The sequence below is a fragment of the Gorilla gorilla genome, chromosome 11 (assembly GCF_029281585.2).
Source record: "Gorilla gorilla gorilla isolate KB3781 chromosome 11, NHGRI_mGorGor1-v2.1_pri, whole genome shotgun sequence".
NCBI classification, from domain to species: Eukaryota; Metazoa; Chordata; class Mammalia; order Primates; family Hominidae; genus Gorilla; species Gorilla gorilla.
The window spans coordinates 140583415-140604727 of NC_073235.2; the positions used below are offsets into that span (position 1 = coordinate 140583415).

The following is a 21313-nucleotide window of genomic DNA, read 5'->3' on the forward strand; positions in this document are numbered from 1 at the left end:
TTTTAGCATCATTCCCTTTTACATGTTACCTTTTAAATTCAGGCGATTATTTCAAGTAGGTCCTAGAAATAAGCCATGTGATTAATATATTCTCAGAATTCAACAATTTCTAAGGAGCTCTCTGCCGTCTTTGCAACATGAGTGACAGCTTGGCAAGATAATAAATCTCCAAGGAGCAACCTTGTTCTGTGAAGTTCCTGTAGCTGTTGTTCCATTGTCTCTGGGTGTTTGGGATGTCATCAGAGAAGGCAGAAGGGATTGTGATTTATGCATATTTTTAAAATCTGACCTCCTCCTTCCTGGCATGGTTGCTTGCAGTATTCTTTTTGGTTTAAACATTTTGTGAGAACTTGTTTTGCTGATGGCCTCGTTAAGCCTGCAGAGGCTTTGGTGTGCAGTGCAGTTTCCTCCTCGGACTCCTTTCTCCAGGACCGGACGCTGACATTCCCCGATAGCTGAGGTTTCTGGACGTGGTTCTCCGGCACCCTCCTCTAGCCCCCCTCTGTGCTCCAGTGGAATTATTTTTGCCTTCTTTCACTTCTTTGTCATATCTTGCACTGTTTCCACCTGTACATGTTACATCCTTTTTCCAGATACATTTTTCCAGATAATCTGTTTTTACTTTCTGTAATACAAATTCTGCTTTTTACTCTTTCTAAAGTAGTTTCGGCCGGGTATGGTGGCTCACACCTGTAATCCCAGCACTTTGGGAGGCCAAGGCAGGTGGATCACTTGAGGTCAGGAGTTCGAGACCAGTGTGAGCAACATGGTGAAACCCTGTCTCTACTAAAAATACAAAAATCAGTTGGGCGTGGTGGCACGCACCTGCAGTCCCAGCTACTTGGAGGCTGAGGAAAGAGAATTGCTTGAACCCAGGAGGTGGAGGTTGCAGTGAGCCAAGATTGTGCCACTGCACTCCAGCCTGGGCAACAAGCACAAAACTTTGTCGCAAAAAAATAAGTAAAAATAAAAATACTTTCTTTCTTTCTTTTTTTTTTTTTTTTTTTTGAGACAGTCTCACTCTGTCACCCAGGCTGGAGTGCAGTGGCGTGATCTCAGCTCACTGCAACCTCCGCCTCCCAAGTTCACGTGATTCTTGTGCCTCAGCCTCCCTAGAAGCTGGGACTACAGGTGCATGCCATGATGCCCAGCTAATTTTGTGTATTTTTAGTAAAGACAGGGTTTCGCCATGTTGCCCAGGCTGGTCTTGAACTCCTGACCTCAAGTGATCAGCCCACTTTGGCCCTCCAAAGTCTTGGGATTACAGGCGTGAGCCACTTCACCCGGCCTAAAGTAGTTTTTAATTAGGATATTGTAATTGAAACTAATTATACTGCAGTGAATTAAAGTTTCCTTTATCCCCAAGCCTAAGGGACACATTAACTCACCTCTTTACAGGGAGGCCAGATTTCTGCCATTGTGGGAAGGAGGCAGGAGGAGCCGGGGGCAGCGCTGGTGTGGGAGCTAGGCCAGGGCGAGGCTGGCTGTGGAAGGGCCCTTGGGGCAGCCGCAGGCCATACGTCCTCAGACCTGGGGCAGCCAGGACCACCAGGGAATGTTGCTGACAGGCAGCACCAGCGCCTGAATCCCCCGCCCCAGATGGACCTGGCTAGGGGGTGAGACTCCCCTGCCACCCCTCCATCCCAGAAGCCAGGCGGGGCTGAGGCTCTGTGGGTCCCCACCACACTTATTTCTTGGCACCTTCATCCTCCTGGGGCACTGTGGCAGTTCCAAGGCCCAGGGTGTCCAGGTGGCTTTTGAACTGTGGAGAGGCCCCTGGACGGCTGGAACCTTCTCCCTTGCTCGGGTGAGTGTGGCTCCCCGTGGTGCACAAACATGTTCAAAGACGGAACAGAGGGACACGTGTTCATAGGAGGTGAGACAAAGCGTTGCCAGCCCTGGGGAACAGGAGTGGCCTATTCCTACTCCTATCTGGTTGTGGTTCTCCTTCGACAAGTTAGGTGAAGGCACCTTGGTAGCAGGGTACCCTTCAGAATCCAGATACCTGATTCAGTTCAGCAGCCATTTGCTGAGCACTTAGCAGGCACCTAGCCAGTGGTGCCAGCCACCAAGGGCCCAGCAGGGCAGGACCTCCCCCTCCCTCCTGGAGCCACGGCCCCCCAGCACCGTGGCCTCTGGAGCCCCTCACCCTCCCTTGAGGTCAGCCCTATGGTGGCGATTGTAGAGCGAGTCAGGAGCGAGACAGGAGGCCACGTGTTGCCTGCCTGTGTGGGGCTCCCATCCGAAGGCGGGGCAGCGCGAGTCACATGCCCACCCCCTGCTGTGCAAAGGGGTCCTGTGGGGGGGTCATGGGCTCCCATCAGAGAATGGCATGGTGGTGGCCCTCTGAGGGAGTTCTCGCCACGCTGCTGCCGTGAGCCGGGGATCAGTGAATCCATTTTAAAGGTGAAAACACCGAGGCTCCGTAACTGCCAACTCCTCAAAGCCCCCACAGTGAACACCCCACGTTGGGACGTTTCCTGGCCTGGCCCTTTCCCCACACTCAGTGTTGCCCTGAGCTCCACACGAGGTGAGATTGGGACAGGAGGGCAAGGGTGGCAAGGCTGCTACCCCGATGGAGGCGGCCAGTTGGTGGGATGCCCAAACGGGGACCAGCATGGTGCAGGGCGCCCCGTGGGTGGGCAGGATGGGTCGCTGAAGGCTTGTGAAGCCCAGCAGGGGTCCCTGAAGAGTCTAGTGGCATCGGGGGAGAGTTTCTTGTGCAGGGAGGGCGAGTATGCTTTGGGCCGGCTGGCCTGGGGCTGAGACCAGGGGTGGATAGGAGGGCAGAGCCCGTCCAGCCTCCGGGCCAGCGTTGCTTCACAAGGACAATGCCCCCAGGGTGTTAGCATCCAAATATAGCATGCCGGCTGTCATGCTTAATCCTGAGACTCGGACACATGTCACACCCATGTCCCCATGAGGTGGGAACCCTGGGGCCTGGGCAGGCCTGAGTGTGGTCTCAGCCCCATGACACACAGCTGGGCGGCTAGACCTGGGTGTCCCCACAGGGGTGCCAGGACACCTCCCAGGGGTTGTAATGAGCCCTCAGGGTCACATGCACCCGGCCCACAATGGGCACAGCTCAGCGATCTCCCAGCATTCCCTGATCCTCGGACCCTGGGACGCAATGCAACCCCTGCTCAGGCCCAGATGCAGCCAGCACAGGACAGTCTGTGACTTTGCCTGGGACACCCACTGCATTTTAAAACTGCACTTCATTTGGCAGCCCCAGGAGCCAGGGCGCTGCCCAGGCCTGTTCTCAGAGGAGGTATTATGCCCGTCCGCCCGCCCGCTGTGGCTGCTCTGTGGGGAGCCTGGCTTGGCAGCTCCCAGGCTGTGTCTGGTGCCAGACCTGGCTGCACATGGAGCCAGGGATGGATTTAGAAACCTCTCGCTTCTCCCAGCATGGGCAGAGGCGCCCAGATTCCTCCCCGGCCTGGGGCCACCATAGCAGGAGAAGGGGAGGGAGGCAGAGGAAGCCAGGCCCAGGGAGGGCCCTGAGTGGAGGAGGCCAAGCAGCCCCCAGGCAGACCCCTGGACCGTTCCCCAGTCTGCACTGCCGCCTCAGGGACCTCCCCATCACCTCAGCAAGCACCCTTTTCTGTAAGGAGGGGGTAAGAACACCTGCCCTCGGGTGCTGTGAGAAGCACACTCACACAGGGAAACAGGTCTTAGTATTTTCTTAGACTTTGTTTTGTTTTGTTTTAAGGCAGGGTCTCACTCTGCCGCCTAGATTGGAATGCAGTTGCATGATCTTAGCTCACTGCAGACTTGACTTCCTGGACTCAAGCAACCCTCTTGACTCAGCCTCCCAAGTAGCCAGGACTATAGGCACACACCACCACTCCTGGCTAACTTTTAAACTTTGTGTAGAGATTGGGGAGTCTCTCTGTGTTGCCCAGACTGGTCTGGAACTCCTGGGCTCAAGCGATCCTCCTGTTTTGGCCTCTCAAAGTGCTGGGGTTGCAGGCGTGAGCCACTGCACCCAGCCTCTTAGACTTTTGGACAGCAGAGGGGCCAGGCCTTTAAATGTCCTGGGGGTGTGATGTGCTGTCCGTGGGGATGGTGGGGTCACCTGCCCCAGCCTCAGTGGGTCCCTCTTTTACATGTCTGCAGCTCACCAGATGCTCCCGTGTGGCACTCAGCTATCATGGGGTGTGCATCCGTCCAGGCGGACCCCAGAGCCCCGCATGCAACCACGGGCCCCGCCTGGGCCTCAGCCTCCATCCCAGGAATGGGAGAACCAGCTTCACTTCAGGCCAGGAAAGAGGGAGACTGAAAGAGCAGATGACATGGGACAGGACAGAGCCTGAGGCCCAGACAGGCCATGAGCAAGGGGAGGTGAGAATAAGGCCACAGGTGGTCCCGTGTCTGCCTTCCCTGCTCAACGTGCAGAGAGGGCTGGCCATTTTCTCCGGCTTCATCAGCATGCTCTACAGTCACTGCGAGTGTTGCAGGAGGAATTGTGGCCTCCTCCACAGCAGCGAGAACACTGAGCCCTGTTTCATCTGTCTTCCTCCTGTTTCCTTGAACCCTCCCAAGATTCTTTCTTCGGTGCGTTATTCACGTTGTTCCTTTTCCTGCAAGAGAGAGGCCTTTGTCCTCCTTGTTCAGCAAGCACCTAGTCAGTGGTAAAGTGCAATATTTACCTGGTAACGAAGGTGTGGAATGGAATGGGCTTCCATGATTTGGCGAAGTGTTTGCAAGAAGCCTGTGGTGAGGCTTCTTGTTTACAGGTCCAGGTGTCTTAGTGGAAACCTCAGAAACACATGCTCTCGTGGATGCTGTCATTCTTCTTTTTTTTTTGTTTTGGTTTTTTTGGGGTTTTTTTTTTGTTTTTTGTTTGTTTGTTTGGTTTTTGAGATGGGGTCTCGCTCTTTCTCCCAGGCTGGGGTGCAGTGGTGCAACCTCAGCTCACTGCAACCTCCACCTCCCGAGTTCAAGCCATTCTCCTCCCTCAGCCTCCTGAGTAGCTGGGATTACAGGCATGTGCCACCATTCCCAGCTAATTTTTGTATTTTTAGTAGAGACTGAGTTTCACCATGTTGGCCAGGCTGGTCTCAAACTCCTGACCTCAGGTGATCCACCCGTCTCAGCCTCCCACAGTGCTGGGATTGCAGGCGGGAACCACTGTGCCTGGCCAGATGCTGTAATTCTTTGGAAAGGGGTGGAGTTGGCATTTCCCCTTATGCTGTTGGGAAAGTGGCTTTGCTAAGATGTCAGAAGTCCCTGTTAATACAACTTAAATAGATAAACCATAGACAGAGCCTGGGGAAAATTCCTGTTTAACATATTCATTTGCATGCAGTGATGACACTTATTTCAAAGCATTCCTGTCTCAGCAATGCAGTAGGTCAAATGTGTAGGCATCCCTGGGTTGGCACAGGTACATAGAACTTCTAATGCTTGGCCTTTTCCCTAGTTTGATTGTACTTTCTGACCAGCCTGATTTAGGAAGGGTTTGATAGTACAATATCCGTCTTTCCCTCACGCGTGCTGCCAGTCCCAGGGGGATGGGAGCAGCCACTCACCCGTAGGAGTTCCAGGTGTGCACAGCTGGCTCAGAGCCTGCTGGCCCAGCACACATTTCCCAGGCCAGCACAGTGTGCTGAAGTGCTTTTCATCAGTTAACAAGACTTCCTTATACATTTCCCCAGTGTCAAGAAAAACAAAAGGTGCCCAGTTCTCTGCTGCCTCCAGCAGTGCTGGGCAGAAGTGAGACAGGAAGCCAGGCTCCCGAGCTCACACACACAGACGTAGGTGGGAAGCTACACTGCATGGGCTTTCATATCCCCAGGTCCCGGGCTGAGGCCTCTTAAAGACAAGCTGGCCCTGCGCTTGCTCCACGCGTGATGCACGCCAGGCCAGGCCACAGCGTGGCTCTCTGTCAACAGAGGAAGTGGCGCAATAAGTGGCCAGCCCCTCCCTGCTTTGGAAAGGTCCCGCTATTCACAGAATCCTGGGTGTGAGCCCTGACACCAAAGGCAGAAACCACAAGGGAGAAGCCAGCCCTGGCTGCCTAAATGCGAAATAAGCCTGTTGCTGGCTGCCACGAAAATGCCACTGCGTTCCAGTCCTAAATGGGGTGCATGCTATTGGTTTGAGACAGTGATTTTTTTTTTTTCTTTGAGACAGGTTCACACTCTGTCACCCACGCTGGAGTGCAGTGGCATGATCTCCGCTCGCTGCAACCTCCGCCTCCCGGGTTCAAGCAATTCTCCTGCCTCAGCCTCCTGAGTAGCTGGGACTACAGGCACACGCTGCCACACCCAGCTAATTTTTTGTATTTTAGTAGAGATGGGGTTTCACCGTGTTGCCCAGGCTGGTCGCGAACTCCTGACCTCAGGTGACCCGCCCGCCTCGGCCTCCCAAAGTGCTGGGATTACAGGCGTGAGCCACTGCACCTGGCCGAGAGAGAGATTTTTATCTCATTAAGAAAATAGCTTCTTTCTGTGTTTTCAAGGTTGTGGCTTTTTTAAAATCAGAAAAGAATATTGAGTTTTCTCAAATGCCTTCCCAATGCGTATTAAAATGATGGTACATTTTTTTCCCATGGTGTATTAAAGTGTGATTTTGTAGTAACAGGTTTAAAGCATTCCTGAAATTAGCCCTCCTTTAAATAAAATATGCTATGTGGCTAGATGAAGTTTGTTAGCATTGGGTAGGGGACTTGAGTGTCTATTTATAGGTGGAAGCGAAGGGCATCTGTTCCGTCTGTGTGCGCATGCATTGAGACGCATGTCATGCCATCTCAAGAGGCTTGGGATCAGGGTTTGTTAACTTTTAAATGAACTGGGAAGCTGCACATCTTTTTATTTCACTTTAAGAATTTGCAGTGGCTCACGCCTCCCACACCTGTAATCCCAGCACTTTGAGAGGCCGAGGTGGGAGGATGGCTTGAGCCCAGGAGTTTGAGACCAACCTGAGCAACATAGTGAGACCCTGTCTCAATTAAAAAGAAAAAAAAAGAATTTGACAGAACTGCCTGGGATCTAGTGCCTTTTGAAACAGCAATTCTTTAATAACATTTGCCATTTTTCTTCTTGGAATTCCTCCTTTTTAAGTTGATATTTGATAGTTTATAATTTAACCAAAATATCCCAATTCACTGAGGATTTTCCAATTTTTAACAAACCTTTTTTACATATTAATCTCTTATACTTTTTTTTCTGTTTTTTGTTTTTTGTTTATTTGTTTGTTTGTTTAGGACAGTGTCTGGCTCTGTTGCCCAGGCTGGAGTGCAGTGGCGCAATCTCGACTCACTGCAACCTCTGCCTTCTGGGTTCACGGGATTCTCGTGCCTCAGCCACTCAAGTTAACTGGGACTACAGGTGTGTGCCACCATGCCTGGCTAATTTTGATATTTTCAGCAGGGGTTTTGCTATGCTGCCCCGGCTGGTCTTGAACTCCTGAGCTCAAGTGATCTGCCCACCTCGGCCTCCCAAAGTGGTGGTATTACAGGCGTGAGCCACCGCACCTGGCCTATATTAGCTTCTAATAATTATTGATGGACAAATTATGTGCCATTTGGAGAGATTTATTTTGTTCTTTTTAAAAAATATCTTGCTTTGGATACTTATTTTGTTTATTTTCATTTATTTTTGTTTAATAAAATAATTTACAACTATTAATTTTTCTCAGAATTCACTTTTGCCCCTATTCCATTCATTTGTACATATAGTATTGCCGATCTTGTTTTCTTAATATTTTGTAATTGAATTTTTAAATTCTCCTGTGACTTCGGAATTATATAAATGATCTTTCATTTCTAGGAATTCCATTTTTTTAAATTTATCCTTTTTTTAAAACTAATTTTTAGTTTTCAGTATTGCAGCCTGAGAATATTGACTTATGATTTATACTCTGGGGATTTGATGAGTCTCTTTTTGCCGCCTAACACAGACCCAGCGGCCTTTGAAAAACCGGCTGAGTCTCTGTAGAATAGAACCTTTATCAGACAGTCACTGCATCGGTTTATTAACATTATTTTTCATAATCACTTTGTGCTACTGTTTATCTGCCTAGCCTTGGGAGGTGTGTTTAAGTCTCCCACGTGTCTTGCGTTCCTGGCAGCTGCAGGCTGTCTGTACGCTGTGGCGCAGTGCCAACTGTCCTGGGTGGAGCATCCCCATCAGCCCCACTGATGGCCCTTCTCACCGGCCTGGGCCAGGTCTGCTGGGAAGCCCGCACCCCTGCTCACCTTCTGTCTGCGTCTCCTGGGTACATCCCTCTCTCGCTGTCTTCCTTCAGCCTTTGTTTCACTTTGCCTTGGAGGTGGCCGCTGTGACCAGAGTAAGTGGGATTTTTGCTCTTACCCTCCCTGCCCTGGTGGTGTCTGCAGTCTGGTTGTTGAGACCAACAGTGGGTGAATAATCACATGAGTTCATGGACAGCCACAAAGTAACACCCATCTATGAAGGAAAACCCCACTTTGCTGGGGAAGCCAAATATGATTGAAGCATCCAGAAAGGCCTCTTTGAGGACGTGACATTTAAGCGAAGGGCGAGCGTAGGGTGGCCTTGTGAAGATGAGGCTAAGAGCTTTCCAATTAAAAGGAACAGCATGTGCAAAGGTCCTGAGGCAGAACACTGGCCACTGTGGCTAGAATGTGGCCAGCAGGAGGGAGGGGACCCAGTTGAGCGACCCACACAGAAGCTTCTGAATCTGGGACAGGTGTAATGGTGAGCACTGAACGCATGAAGCAGGGGTGGGAAGGTGTGGACGGTGGGCTTGGGCAGGGGCCAGGGTGTGGGATGTGGCCTGGAGAGCCCGTGGTAGCTAAGCCCAGCATGCAGAGTGGAGGGCGGTGGAGGGGTTTGATGGCTGCCCCTGACTAAACCGGGGGAGGCAGAAGAAGGGGTAGATAGATGCCAAGCCCCCACATACTCACTCACTACAGAAAGGTGGAAGCTGGTATGTGGGTTGTAATAACCCATCCACCAGGACGAGTCACTTCTGCCCCATCCTGGGCACAGCGATGGGGCCTCAGGAGGGGAGGGCACCCTTGAGGGAAAGGGGAGCCATGATAACTCAGGGGATAGGCATGGCATGGGGGTCCTGAGTCACATGTGTTCACAGCCAGAAGTGAACAGCCCAGGCTTCAGGTGGAGGAGGGAGAATGGGGAACTCACAGGTGCAGCCCAAGGCCAAGAGAGAAGGAGCACTTCGCGGGGGATGCCTCTCCACCAGGGGCTGGTAAGGGCCGGGGGGCTTCAGTGAGTGAGGATGCCCCACTGCCACCCGGAGCAAGGCTGGAGTGAGGATGAGGTGGGGGCCTGGAGCAAGGGTGAGGTGGAAGAGGGAGGAGGAGGAGGGGCTGGGAGGAAGAAGGAGGGGCTGGGAGGAGGAGGGAGAGGCAGGAGGAGAGAGGGATCAGGAGGAAGAGGAGGGGCCAGAAGGACGGAGATGGAGGAGGGAACAGGAGGACCAGGAGGATGCAGAGGTCTCCGCAGAGGAGGTCGGGGGGACACAGCAAGGAGGAAAGTGGGGTCCTGCCCCCAGGGCCCACCCCGCGCCCCCACTCACCCTCCCACAGAGCCCCTTCCTGCCTCAGAGTTGGGTCCCGCGGGGCCCCCAATTCCACGCAGGAGGCCACTGAGACTGGAGAGGCCCAACGCCCTGTCCCTGCTCCCTGTCTGCCCTGCACGCCTCCCCCATGAGCCGCTGTCACCAGAGGGTCCCAGCCCTGCCTGCACATCAGAGCCCTCTGGTGGGAAGACCCAGGCTGCCCCAGACACCAGGCACGGGGGCTGCAGATGTAGTGACGTCAACATCTAGTTTCCTGTGAGCCTTCCTGCTAAAATGAGCTGTTAAATATAATTATAAAAAGTATGTATGCTCAAGGTAGAAAACCCAAAAAAATTGAGAGAAAAGTCCTTCGTGTTATTACCATTCTGGTGGGGATCACTCCTGTGACATTCTGCTGTGTCCCCCTCCCATGTGGACCATTTTACCCCAATCCAGGCTGTTTATGGCACCTGGTCTAACCTGCTGCTGCTTTTCAAAACTTTATTTATTTATTTATTTAGCAGAGAGACTGGGTCTCACTAGGTTGCCCAGGCTGGTCTTGAACTCCTGGCCTCAAGCGATCCTCCTGCCTCAGCCTCCCAAAGTGCTGGGATCACAGGCATGAGAGCTGTTCTTTTGCCCAGCTTTAGAACATAAATATTTTTCCACATCTTAAAATTTTCTTCCTAAATATAATTTTAACAGCTACGTAATGGAGCCACTCATAAACAATTTCTGTGACCGCTGTCCTGTTGTGTGCTGTTTTTCATAATTATAAATCTGCAGTGGACACCTTCTTACATCACTGTTATCTATATTTCACATTATTAATTTAGGATAATTCCCAGTAATGCAATTACAGGGTCAGGAGGCATCCATGAGTTTGAGATTATTGATACATATTGCCAAATTGTGTTTCAGAAAAATTGTACCAGTTTATCTTCCCTGAGGATTGCTATGAGTGCCTGCCTCAGTATCCTACACCTTCACTAGCATTCAGCATTCTTTTCTTTTTTTTGAGACAGGGTCTTACTCTGTTGCCCAGGCTGGAGTGCAGTGGCAGGAACATAGCTCACTGCAGCCTCAATCTCCCACCTCCCTGGGCTCATGTGATCCTCTGACCTAAGCCTCCCAACTAGCTGGGACTACAGGTGCATCCCATCATTGGCAAATGTTTGTTGTTGTTGTTTTTTTAAGACAGAGTCTCGCTCTGTCGCCCAGGCTGGAGTGCAGTGGCGCGATCTCGGCTCGCTGCAAGCTCCACCTCCCAGGTCCACGCCATTCTCCTGCCTCAGCCTCCCGAGTAGCTGGGACTACAGGCGCCCGCCACCACACCCGGCTAATTTTTTGTATTTTTGGTAGAGTTGGGGTTTCAGTGTGTTAGCCATTTTGTATTTTTTTGTAGAGACAAGGTCTCACTATGTTGCCCAGGCTGCTCTCAAACTCCTAGGCTCAAGCAATCCTCCGGCCTAGGCCTCCCCCAGTGTTGGGATTACACGTGTGAGCCACCACACCCAGCCTAGCATTCTCATTTTTAAGAGGAGTGCCGTCTGGATGTTTGGTCTTTCATTTCACATGCTTAGTAGTCATTTGTATTTCTAGAAGAAATATTGGGCCGGGCTCGGTGGCTCACGCCTATAATCCCAGCACTTTGGGAGGCTGAGGCGGGCGGATCACGAGGTCAGGAGATCAAGACCATCCTAGCTAACACGGTGAAACCCCGTCTGTACTAAAAATACAAAAAAAATAGCCAGGGCGTGGTGGCGGGCACCTGTAGTCCCAGTTACTCGGGAGGCTGAGGCAGGAGAATGGCATGAACCCAGGATGTGGGGCTTGCAGTGAGCCGAGATCATGCCACTGGACTCCATCCTGGGCAACAGAGCAAGATTCTGTCTCAAAAAAAGAATAAAAATCAAAATAAATAAATAAATGAAAGTTAGCCAGGTGTGGTGGTGCACGCCTGTAATCCCAGCTATTCTGGAGGGTGAGGCAAGAGGATCACCTGAGCCCGGGAGGCAGAGGTTGCAGTGAGCCAAGATCGTGCCACTGCACTCCAGCCCGAGCAACAGAGCAAAACGCTGTCTAAAATAATAAATAAATTTTAAAAAGCGAATGTAAAGCCAAAAGTGCTTTCCCCTCAGATTTTCTGACGATTTAGACACACATTGCCTGGTCACCTTTTGCTTAAGTATAAACTCAAAAAGGACAAGAAATGTATACGTCATGAGCCAGTCAAGTGAGGACCTGTATCTTCATCTTAATAGGAGACTAAGGCTTGAACAAGCGAATGAGGTCTCCAGGATCACTCTGGGTAAGAGGTGGAGCTGGGATTTGAACCCAGGTCTGTGGGTGACAGGGCCCAGGCTCAGATATTTCATATTAGGGCCAGCCGGGGGTAGCTGGGGGACAATGCAACCCAGGGTGTCCCCAGAGTAGACGACTCACCTGTGAGCATCAGTGATCACACTTCCTTACCAGCAATTAAACAACCATGAACAGTGGTGTCGGGCCTTGACTTGGGACCCAGATACGCTGGAAACTCCCACCATAGGATTCAGGAACATTCCAAGCAAAGTTTGCTTCGAGCCCCAGAATAGAAGGTCCTAGCCAAAAAAGGATAATTACTCAGTGACATGAGAACTGAAACTTTAGGGAGTTAAAGCCAGGGTGTATTTTTCATGACTATTTTGGGTCCTTCAGTCCGTTCTGTGTTCTTTTGGGCAGAAGAATGTCTGTACTCTGAGGGGAATTCTTTTATCGCATCCTCACTGACGGAGCTCACGACATTTATTGAAAGTTTCAGCTGTCACTTCTGTATAAATAAACAGGATGAAGTGGGCAGCCGACTGCACATTAGAGATATTTTTAGACGTGGGTGGCACTGCAATCCAGAAGGCTGACATATCAAGGAGAGAGTGCCTGGTCCCAGAATAGCCCACCCACACACGGCCCTATCTGCCTCAGCGTGGCCTCGGCATGGGTTCTGTGGTGGCATGGGTTCTGTGGTGGCATGGCTTCCTGCATCCGCTCCTTCCTGTTCTGTTTGGCCAGTGCAGAGATGGCAATAGCTCCTCCTAAAAATGCCACAGCTCCGCTCCTCAGAGGACAGGGGTCAGTGTTCAGGATCATGTGTCACTGGATCTGCAGAACACCAAAAACTAAACTGCCTGCGGGTTTGGTGGGTCTGAGATATGGGAGAGGATCATCATTCAAAGCAGCCTTCATTGGTCAGATGCAGTGGCTCACGCCTGTAATCCCAGCACTTTGGGAAGCCAAGGAGGGTGGATCACCTGAGGTCAGGAGTTCGAGACCAGCCTGCCCAACATAGCGAAACCCCATCTCTACTAAAAATACAAAAATTAGCCAGGCATGGTGGACCATGTCTGTAGTCCCAGCTACTTAGGAGGCTGAGGCAGGAGAATCGCTTGAACCTGGGAAGCGGAGGTTGCAGTGAGCTGAGATTGTACCACTGCACTCCAGCCTGGGCAACAGAGCAAGACTCTGTCTCAAAAAAAAAAAAAAAAAAAAAAAAAAAAAAAGGCAGCGTTCTCACTGTTTAGCCCTGTAGTTGAGAAGGCTGGTCTTGGTTTTCAGCAACAATAACACGTCTAACATTTACCATGGACCGGCCACATAACGTGCACTCATTCGTTTTTCCCCCACGATGAGACTCAAACCGTCACGACTTCCTGTGGCTTTTTCCACTTCTGTTTTCTTCTTGAAACATGAGTCCTTGTTCACCTGGAGAGACCACACACCCCAATGCCTACAGGGAGGGCACACTCTCTGCTACCTCTCCCTCCTCATGCCTCATCTACTAGGCCTCTTGGATGGGCTAAGGGAGGCCCTATGCACTCAGGGCAGTGACCTAGAGGGCAGCCAGGGAGGAAAAACAGTGACCGTATGATAGGGGCGGGGGTAGAGGGGTGCTGGGATGCCGGAGAGGCCCCTACTTTTTCTGTATAGCCTCTTAAAGCCCCCAGGGGTCTCCTCACATTTAATTTATGGCCTCTGATCCATTTACTCACTTTCTAGATTAAATATAAGGAAAAGTACCCTTTTATTATCTTCATTTTCACTGTTTTTGGAGCCCTTCATCTATTTATGTGGATCTCAAATTCTTTCTTATCACTGAAGAACTTTCTTTGACATTTCTTGTAGCACAGGTCTGCTGGCAATGAATTCTCTCAGCTTCTTTTTTCTCAAAAGATTCTTATATCAACCTCTTTTTTTTTTTTTTTTTTTTTAAAGACAGTCTTGCTCTGTCACCCAGGCTGGAGTGCAATGGCGTGATCTCAACTCACTGCAACCTCCGCCTCCCAGGTTCAAGTAATTCTCCTGCCTCAGCCTCCCGAGTAGCTGGGATTACAGGCATCTGCCACCATGCCCATCTAATTTTTGTATTTTTAGTAGAGATGAGGTTTCACCATGTTAGCCAGTCTGGTCTCGAACTCCTGACCTCAAGTGATCCACCTGCCTTGGCCTCCCAAAGTGCTGGAATCACAGGTGTGAGCCAATGTGCCCAGCCTCAACCTCATTTTCAAAAGGTATTTTTTTCTAGGTACGGAATTCCAGGCTGACGAATGTGTTTCCCCTCCCCGCAACCTCTAATACTTTCAAGATGTTGCCCATTGTCTTCCCACATGACAAGCCTCTGATAAGAAATTAAGAAATCTGCTGTAACTCACTGTTCTTCTGTATGTCTTTTTTCCTCTGACCTCAAGATTTTTTCCTTTTTCTTCGGTGCTCAGCAGTTGGAGTTTGATGTGTCTATTTGGTTGTTTGCTGTTGTAGCTGCTTTGTTTTCTGTCCTGTTTGAGGTTCTCCAAGCTTCTTGGATCTGCGATTTTATGTCTTTCATTATTTTTTTAAAAGCCTGAGCCATTATCTCTTCAAATATTTCTTCTGCTCCATTCCCTCTCCTCTTTCTGGGACTCTCACATGAGTTGAGGTTGATGTCATTTACAGGATTGTCATGTTACACAGTTCTTGGATGCTCTGGTTTTCCCTCACTTTTTTTTTCTCTTTGTGTTCCAGTTTGGTTAATTTCTACTGACATATCTTCAATTTCTCTCTTTCCTCAGTTTTCGTGTCTGCTGATGGGCCCATTGAAGGAATTCTCTCTGATGCCATATCTTTTTATTTCTAGCAACTGTCTTTGACTTTGAGTTTTCACCTCTCTGCTTAAATTCTCCATCTGTTCATGCATATTGTCTACCTTTTCCACTAGACCCGTCGTCATACTAGCCATTCTAACATAACTGTCTAATAGTTACAACATCTAGGTCGTCTCTGAGTCTAACTCCATTCATTGTTTTGCCTCTTGACAATGGGTTGGTTGTTTTTTGTTGCTTCTGAACAAAAAAATATATAATTTTTATTGAATACTGAACATTCATGTATAGAACAGAGGTGACTATGGTCAATAGTATTTACATGTGGAAATGGGTAAGCCTCTTCTGTCAGACCGTTAGTGTGGGATTTGAGTCAATCTTGTTAGGAATTGAGATGGGTTTGGGATTTGTCATTGTTATGGTTATCTTCAATGTACCATAGGCCTCAAGTACCTCTAGCAATGAGCTGTAATTGCCTTGTGCCCAGGGTTGGGACTAGGGCACTGGAGGAGATTCCTCAGTGTGGTGCCCCACCCTCTGCTTTCAGCTTTCTCTTGCCTGCCTGTGCTGCAGCATGGATCTCACCCCACTTTCTCTCGGCAGTAGATGGCTGCTGCTTGTTATTTTACCAAGGTTATGTTCAAGGCTTGGGGTGGGTTCTCTGTGTACTGGTCCAGCCTCAGTTTAGACAGGCCCTTCCCTATGCCCTTCACCCCAGCATTCCTACCCCTCTTCCCTGTGGCAAACTCTGTCGGGGTCTTGGGTGCGACTGTCCTGTCCCTTCCCCAGCGAGAAGAGACCTCTGGTGGTAGTGGTGGTGGTGGTGTTTTTGAGACAGAGTCTTGTTCTGTCACCCAGGCTAGAGTGCAGTGGAATGATCTCGGCTCACTGCAACCTCCACCTCCTGGGTTCAAGCGATTCTCTTGCCTCAGCCTCCCTAGTAGCTGGGATTACAGGTGCCCGCCACTGTGCCTGGCTAATTTTTGTATTTTTAGTAGAGATAGGGTTTCACCATCTTGGCCAGGCTGGTCTCGAACTCCTGACCTTGTGATCCACCCGCCTCAGCCTCCCAAAGTGCTGGGATTACAGGCGTTAAGCCACCACACCCAGCCAAGGCCTCTGTTTTCTATGGTGCAGGATCGTAGGCCAGGATGGTTTCCTGGTGCCCTTCCAAGGAAAAAGAGTTCCTTCCTATCCTTCCCCTAGCCACGATGTGTCTTTGTCTGTGCCCTGGGGGTGACAGACTGTGCTGTTCCTCCCTCAGCAGCCTAAGGCATCTGCTTCCCAGGAGAGAAGAGTCTGGGATGGTGGAAAGGGCTTTGAGCCTGTTCCTACCCTGGCTGCAGCCCTGGTGGCACAACTTCCACAGCAAGCCTGGCATCACACTGGCATCATGGATACGGGGGTGAAGGGGACTCAGCACCTGCCCTAGAGACACTCAGGCTGCCCCCATGGGGCAAGGGCTCATTCAAGGCTCTCTGGCTTACGGATGCCCACTGTGGCCTCAACCCCCAGTGAGTGCAACTTGGACCCAGACAAGGAATTGTCCAAGCTGTGGCCAGATCTGGCCACCGAGGGCGAGGGACAGTGGTGAGGTGTGAGACCCGTGCAGTCACACCCTGGCCCTCTCACATGGCAGCCCTCCAGCCTTCCCAAACCTCCATTTCCCTGTCTACAAAACAATGGGTAACAGCGGTCCCCGAGCATGAGCGAGCTCACACACAGGCCTTGCCGAGCCTGTGCCTGTCATGCAGGGGTACCCAGTGGACCTTCATGATAGCAGCAGTTATCATGGAATGGTGACAACAGTGAATGCCACCAAGACCCCTTCAGGCCATCAGTCCCTAAGAACAGGCTCTGAGCCCCATGAAACGCCAGAGGGGCCTTTCTTCCTGAGTCTCAGGGCTGTTCTGTGAAGCAGGAGGTCACAGGGGGTTGGAGGGAATGCAGGGCTGGAGGGAGAAGGAGCCGGCATGGTCTGGGCTCTACCCACGGCCAGTGATGTCTCAGAGCCTCAGTTTCCTCTGCTGGAAGAGGCACTTGACACCCACGTCCTGGGTTGGAAGATGACACGGAAAAGCACCGATGGCTGGGTCCACTTGGGTTTTGTCCACTTCATTTCAAAGGGCATCCTGTGGCCTACAAACCCACATCTATGGAAAAAGTTGTTCAGAAACAGATGGCGTTTGCTCTCCCCAGAGAGCCCTGGGGAGCAGAGTCCTGAGAGCACCTAAGGGGCAGGGTGGGAATGAGCTCACCCACTGTGGCTTCGAGGGTTAAAATTCCTGGAGCAGAGGGGACTCCGCGATGGCTTCTCTCCAAGCCAAGCCCAAGGAACACCCCAATGGCACACCCTCTGCGCGTGCCGCCCAGGCCCCTGGCTCGGCACGGCCACCTCCACTCCCTTCCTTCTAGCCTGGTGGCAGCCATACCTGTGGGTAAAGGCACCTGCAGCCATGGCAGGATAGGGTCAGAGGCCTTGTGGTGAAGTCCATATGGGGTCACATGCACCCGGTCACACACAGAGAAGAACACAGTCACACCCGCACACACAGTCACACACAGAATAACACAGTCACACCTGCACACACAGTCACACACAGAATAACACAGTCACACCTGCACACACAGGTTCACACACACACACAGAATAACACAGTTACACCCACACACAGGGACACACACAGAATAACACAGTCACACCCACACACACAAAGAATAACAGTTACACAGGGACACACACAGAATAACACAGTCACACACCCACAGACAATAACAAGTTACGCTCACACACAGGGACACACATACAGAGAGAATAACACAGTCACACACACACACACAGAGTAACACAGTGTTACACAGTCACACATAGAATGTCACACACTCAGAGAATAACAGTCACACACAGAGAATGACAGTCACACCCACACACAGAATAACACAATTACATATACATAGTCACACACACAGTCACACACAGAATAACAGTCACACACACAGAATAACACAGTCACACAGTCACACACAGAATAACAGTCACACAGAATAACACAGCTATACACACACAGTCACACACAGGGAATAACAGTCACTCACAGATAACAGTTACACAGTCACATAGTTACACACAGAGAATAACAGTAACACACAGTCACACAGAAAATAGTCACACACAGTCACACACAAAATAACAGTCACACAATGTCACACACAGTCACAAAGAGAATAATAGTCACACAGTCACATGCAGAATAACACAGTTACAGCCACACACAGAGAATAACAGTCACACACAGTCACACACAGAGAATAACACAGTCATCCACACAGTCACGCACAGAATAACAGTCACACACACAGAGTCACACACAGTGAATAATAGTCACATACACAGTCACACGGAAAATAGTCACACACACGGTCACACAGAGAATAACACTGTCACACATTGAATAATAGTCACACACACAGTCGCACACAGAATAACAGTTACACATAGTCACAGTCACACACAAAGAATAACAGTTACACATAGTCACACACAGTCACACACAAAGAATAACAGTTACAGTCACATACAGAATAACAGTCACACACAGACGCGACACCAGCCTGCGACCTTGCCCAGAGTGGCGGAAGGAGCTGGTGGCAGAGGTTCGGGCCTTATTGGCCACCCAGCCTGGCCTGTCCTCCTGGTGCAGACAGAGCTGCGAGAGGCCCCACGGCCACACCAGGGCTTCCTGCGCCACGGGCCGCCATGCAGGTCGCCTTGGAGTCCCCTTGCAGCCATCGGGCCCCTGCCCTCCTGGATCCAGGGCCACTGCCTCTGCATCGGGGCTTCTCCGAGCCAAGCTTCAGGGCTGCATGAGGGGCCACAGTGCAGCACCCCGGGCTGGGGTCCCACGTTGGATCCCCCACCTGCCCAGGGTCTCACCACCTCCTCTTCCATCCACAGGAGCTACAGGGAGCTGGCCGACTGCACCTGGCACATGGCGGAGAAGCTGGGCTGCTTCTGGCCCAACGCAGAGGTGGACAGGTTCTTCCTGGCAGTGCATGGCCGCTACTTCAGGAGCTGCCCCATCTCAGGCAGGGCCGTGCGGGACCCGCCCGGCAGCATCCTCTACCCCTTCATCATGGTCCCCATCACGGTGACCCTGCTGGTGACGGCACTGGTGGTCTGGCAGAGCAAGCGCACTGAGGGCATTGTGTAGGCGGGGCCCAGGCTGCCCGCAGGTGCACCCAGGCTGCAGGGTGAGGCCAGGCAGGCCTGGGCAGGGGCAGCTTCTGGAGCCTTGGGACAGAGCAGGCCCACAATGCCCCCCTTCTTCCAGCCAAGAAGAGCTCACAGGAGTCCAGAGTAGCCGAGGCTCTGGTATTAACCTGGAAGCCCCCCTGGCTGGAGGCCACCGCCACCCTAGGAAGGGGGCAGGGACGTGACCTTGACTTACCTCTGGAAAGGGTCCCAGCCTAGACTGCTTACCCCATAGCCACGTTTGTGGATGAGTGGTTTGTGATTAAAAGGGATGTTCTTGAACTTGGAAAGACTCATTATCTCTGGGTACCCATCACTGGGAGAAGGGTGGAAACCCAGGCCCTGCGGACTCTCTTTCCTCTGACAGGAGGAATCAGGGGCCTTTGCTCAGGGGTGGCATTGGAGCCAGTGCTGAGTGCACTGAGGTGCTCCTGGGGATTCTGGGGCCCTTGCTGCCCCCCGGCGACACAGTCCAGACCAGGGCTGGACACACTGAGCTCACAGACCAGGAAGGGCTGGGACCCTCCCCACAGATGCCTGGGGCCTCGGGTGCAGGCTCTCTTCTTGTCTGTCCCCGAGGCATCACCGGGCTTGGCCCTCTGCCCGTCACCTCCCTGCTCTCCATCCATGCTTCTGCCCACGCCCCTACCTGCAGCTTCCAGAAGCCTCTGGCTCCCCAAAGGAGCCCCTCCACGGTCCCTCCGGGGTGTCCCCTGAGTTCAGACCCCTCCTCTCGGGTCCCTGCAGCCCCCAGGACCTGTCCCTTCTCCAGTGACTGAGAAGAGTGTCCACTCCCCCATCACCTTCCGCTTGTCCTCTCCCTCTGCCCCACATGACAGCCCCATCCAAACACGGCAGCCAGTGACGTGGCCTTGTAGGTTCAGCTGTAGCCCACCATAGCCACGTGGGGCCACCCACCGCCCAGGCTGGGCTGAGCCCACCAGACCCCAGGCAGCCCATCACAGCAGCCTCCCCAAGTAGAGCCCCTGAGCCTCCTCCCGGGTGTTGCGGTCCCCACCCCACGCCCACAAGGTGCACCCATCACGGGCAGTCCCCACCTCCCCACCCAGCCAGTCCCAAGAGGCATCCCCAGCCTAAGAGACCAGAAGGAGCCCCGAGTGGCTTCTTGGCTTCTCCAGCGGAACCGTGGCTGTGGTGTGGGCCCGTTTTCCCAAGAGGAGCAGGCGTGGCTGCACCTTACACTGGGTCAGGAGAGGAGCCCAGGGTCTACTGACAGTGGGCGGTGGCCTCAGGGACTGATCCTAGTCTCTGTCTTGTTGGGAACCGCCGGGACTCCACTGTCCGTGACCCAGTCTCAGCCTTGGGCCCTCAGTGAGGGTCTGGTCAGTCTGCTACGCCAGGCCCCAGCTTCCTCCGCTTCTAGGATGTCACCACCTGTGAGTGGAGAAGCCGAGGGTGCTCTGGGGCCAGTGGCTTTGGGCCACAAGGAAATAATAAGTATGACAACAGCAGTAGCGTTTGCGTGAGCCGGGCACTGCGCTGTGAACTTGTGCTCATAAAACTCTCAGAGAAGCCCCTTGAGGGAGGGCCTGTCGTTGTGCCCATTTCACAGAGGAGGAAAAGAGAGTTCAAGTCACTTGCCCGAGTTACTTCAATAATCTGTCCAAGAAGATTCCTTGAGATACTCCAATACACAGGACAGATGAAGGCGAAGAGGGGCCAGGATGCTGCCTCCCCCTTCTCTCCTCTGTTCCCCCCTCAGCTCCTCCCCCACCTGCCCCCTGGGCCACACTGGGGTCCAGGCCTCACCCCTGTGATCACAAGCTGGCCTTTCCTGAGAGGCCCCAATGAGGGTGAGGAGACGGGAGGTGGGAGCTTCTCACACGATTTCGACCTGCGATACTGACGGCATCTCTCAGACAACCTGCAGCCGGGCCAACCTGGGTTGGGGGGCTGTGCTGGGACCTAAGTCAGGGACCACCGGAGGAGGTAGCCCTTGAGCCGCCCTAGAGCCCGGGCCATGGCTGGGTCGGTCGGCTAGGCAGGCCTGGGAGCTTGGGGTGGAGTCCTCCTGCAGGGGACTGGGGAAAAGAGGGATTCACTGAAAATTGCCACCAAAACAGCGCCCACGGGGATGGCCCACAGGTCCACTCCGGGAACATTATCAGTGAGGCCAGGCTGGGGCTGTCCTCTTACCAGTAAGCATTTGTCACCTTAGTTGACGATGCTTTTTAAGACACTGTCTAGTCCACACCACTCACTCTGCCATCTCCACTTCCAGAAATCTCACCCCTCCCTGGGATCCAGGGACCCCTGAGCCCTCAGCCAGCTCTTCCTCCATCTGCCTCCTTTCCTAAGGGCCCAGTTGTAACCCACCTGTACTCTTATGTCACAAAGTGGTTATGAGAGCTGGAAGAAAATGGGACAATTGTCTCGGCTCATCCCCCACTTCTCCCCTAGAAAGCCAGGGAGCCCT

The 21313-nt window shown here is 52.2% G+C and overlaps 1 protein-coding gene across 2 annotated transcripts in view; it reads left to right on the forward strand.

Annotated features, from left to right (window-relative positions):
* The window catches only part of RAMP1 (receptor activity modifying protein 1), a 53316-nt gene extending 34158 nt beyond the window's left edge, over nucleotides 1-19158 (forward strand). For both annotated transcript variants that reach the window (XM_055379878.2, XM_004033426.4), the window contains exon 3: nucleotides 18580-19158. In XM_055379878.2, coding sequence (XP_055235853.1) covers nucleotides 18580-18835 — 256 coding nt within the window. In that variant the 3' untranslated portion in view covers nucleotides 18836-19158. The remainder of the gene's footprint in view (nucleotides 1-18579) is intronic.
* The last annotated feature ends 2155 nt before the right edge of the window (nucleotides 19159-21313 follow it).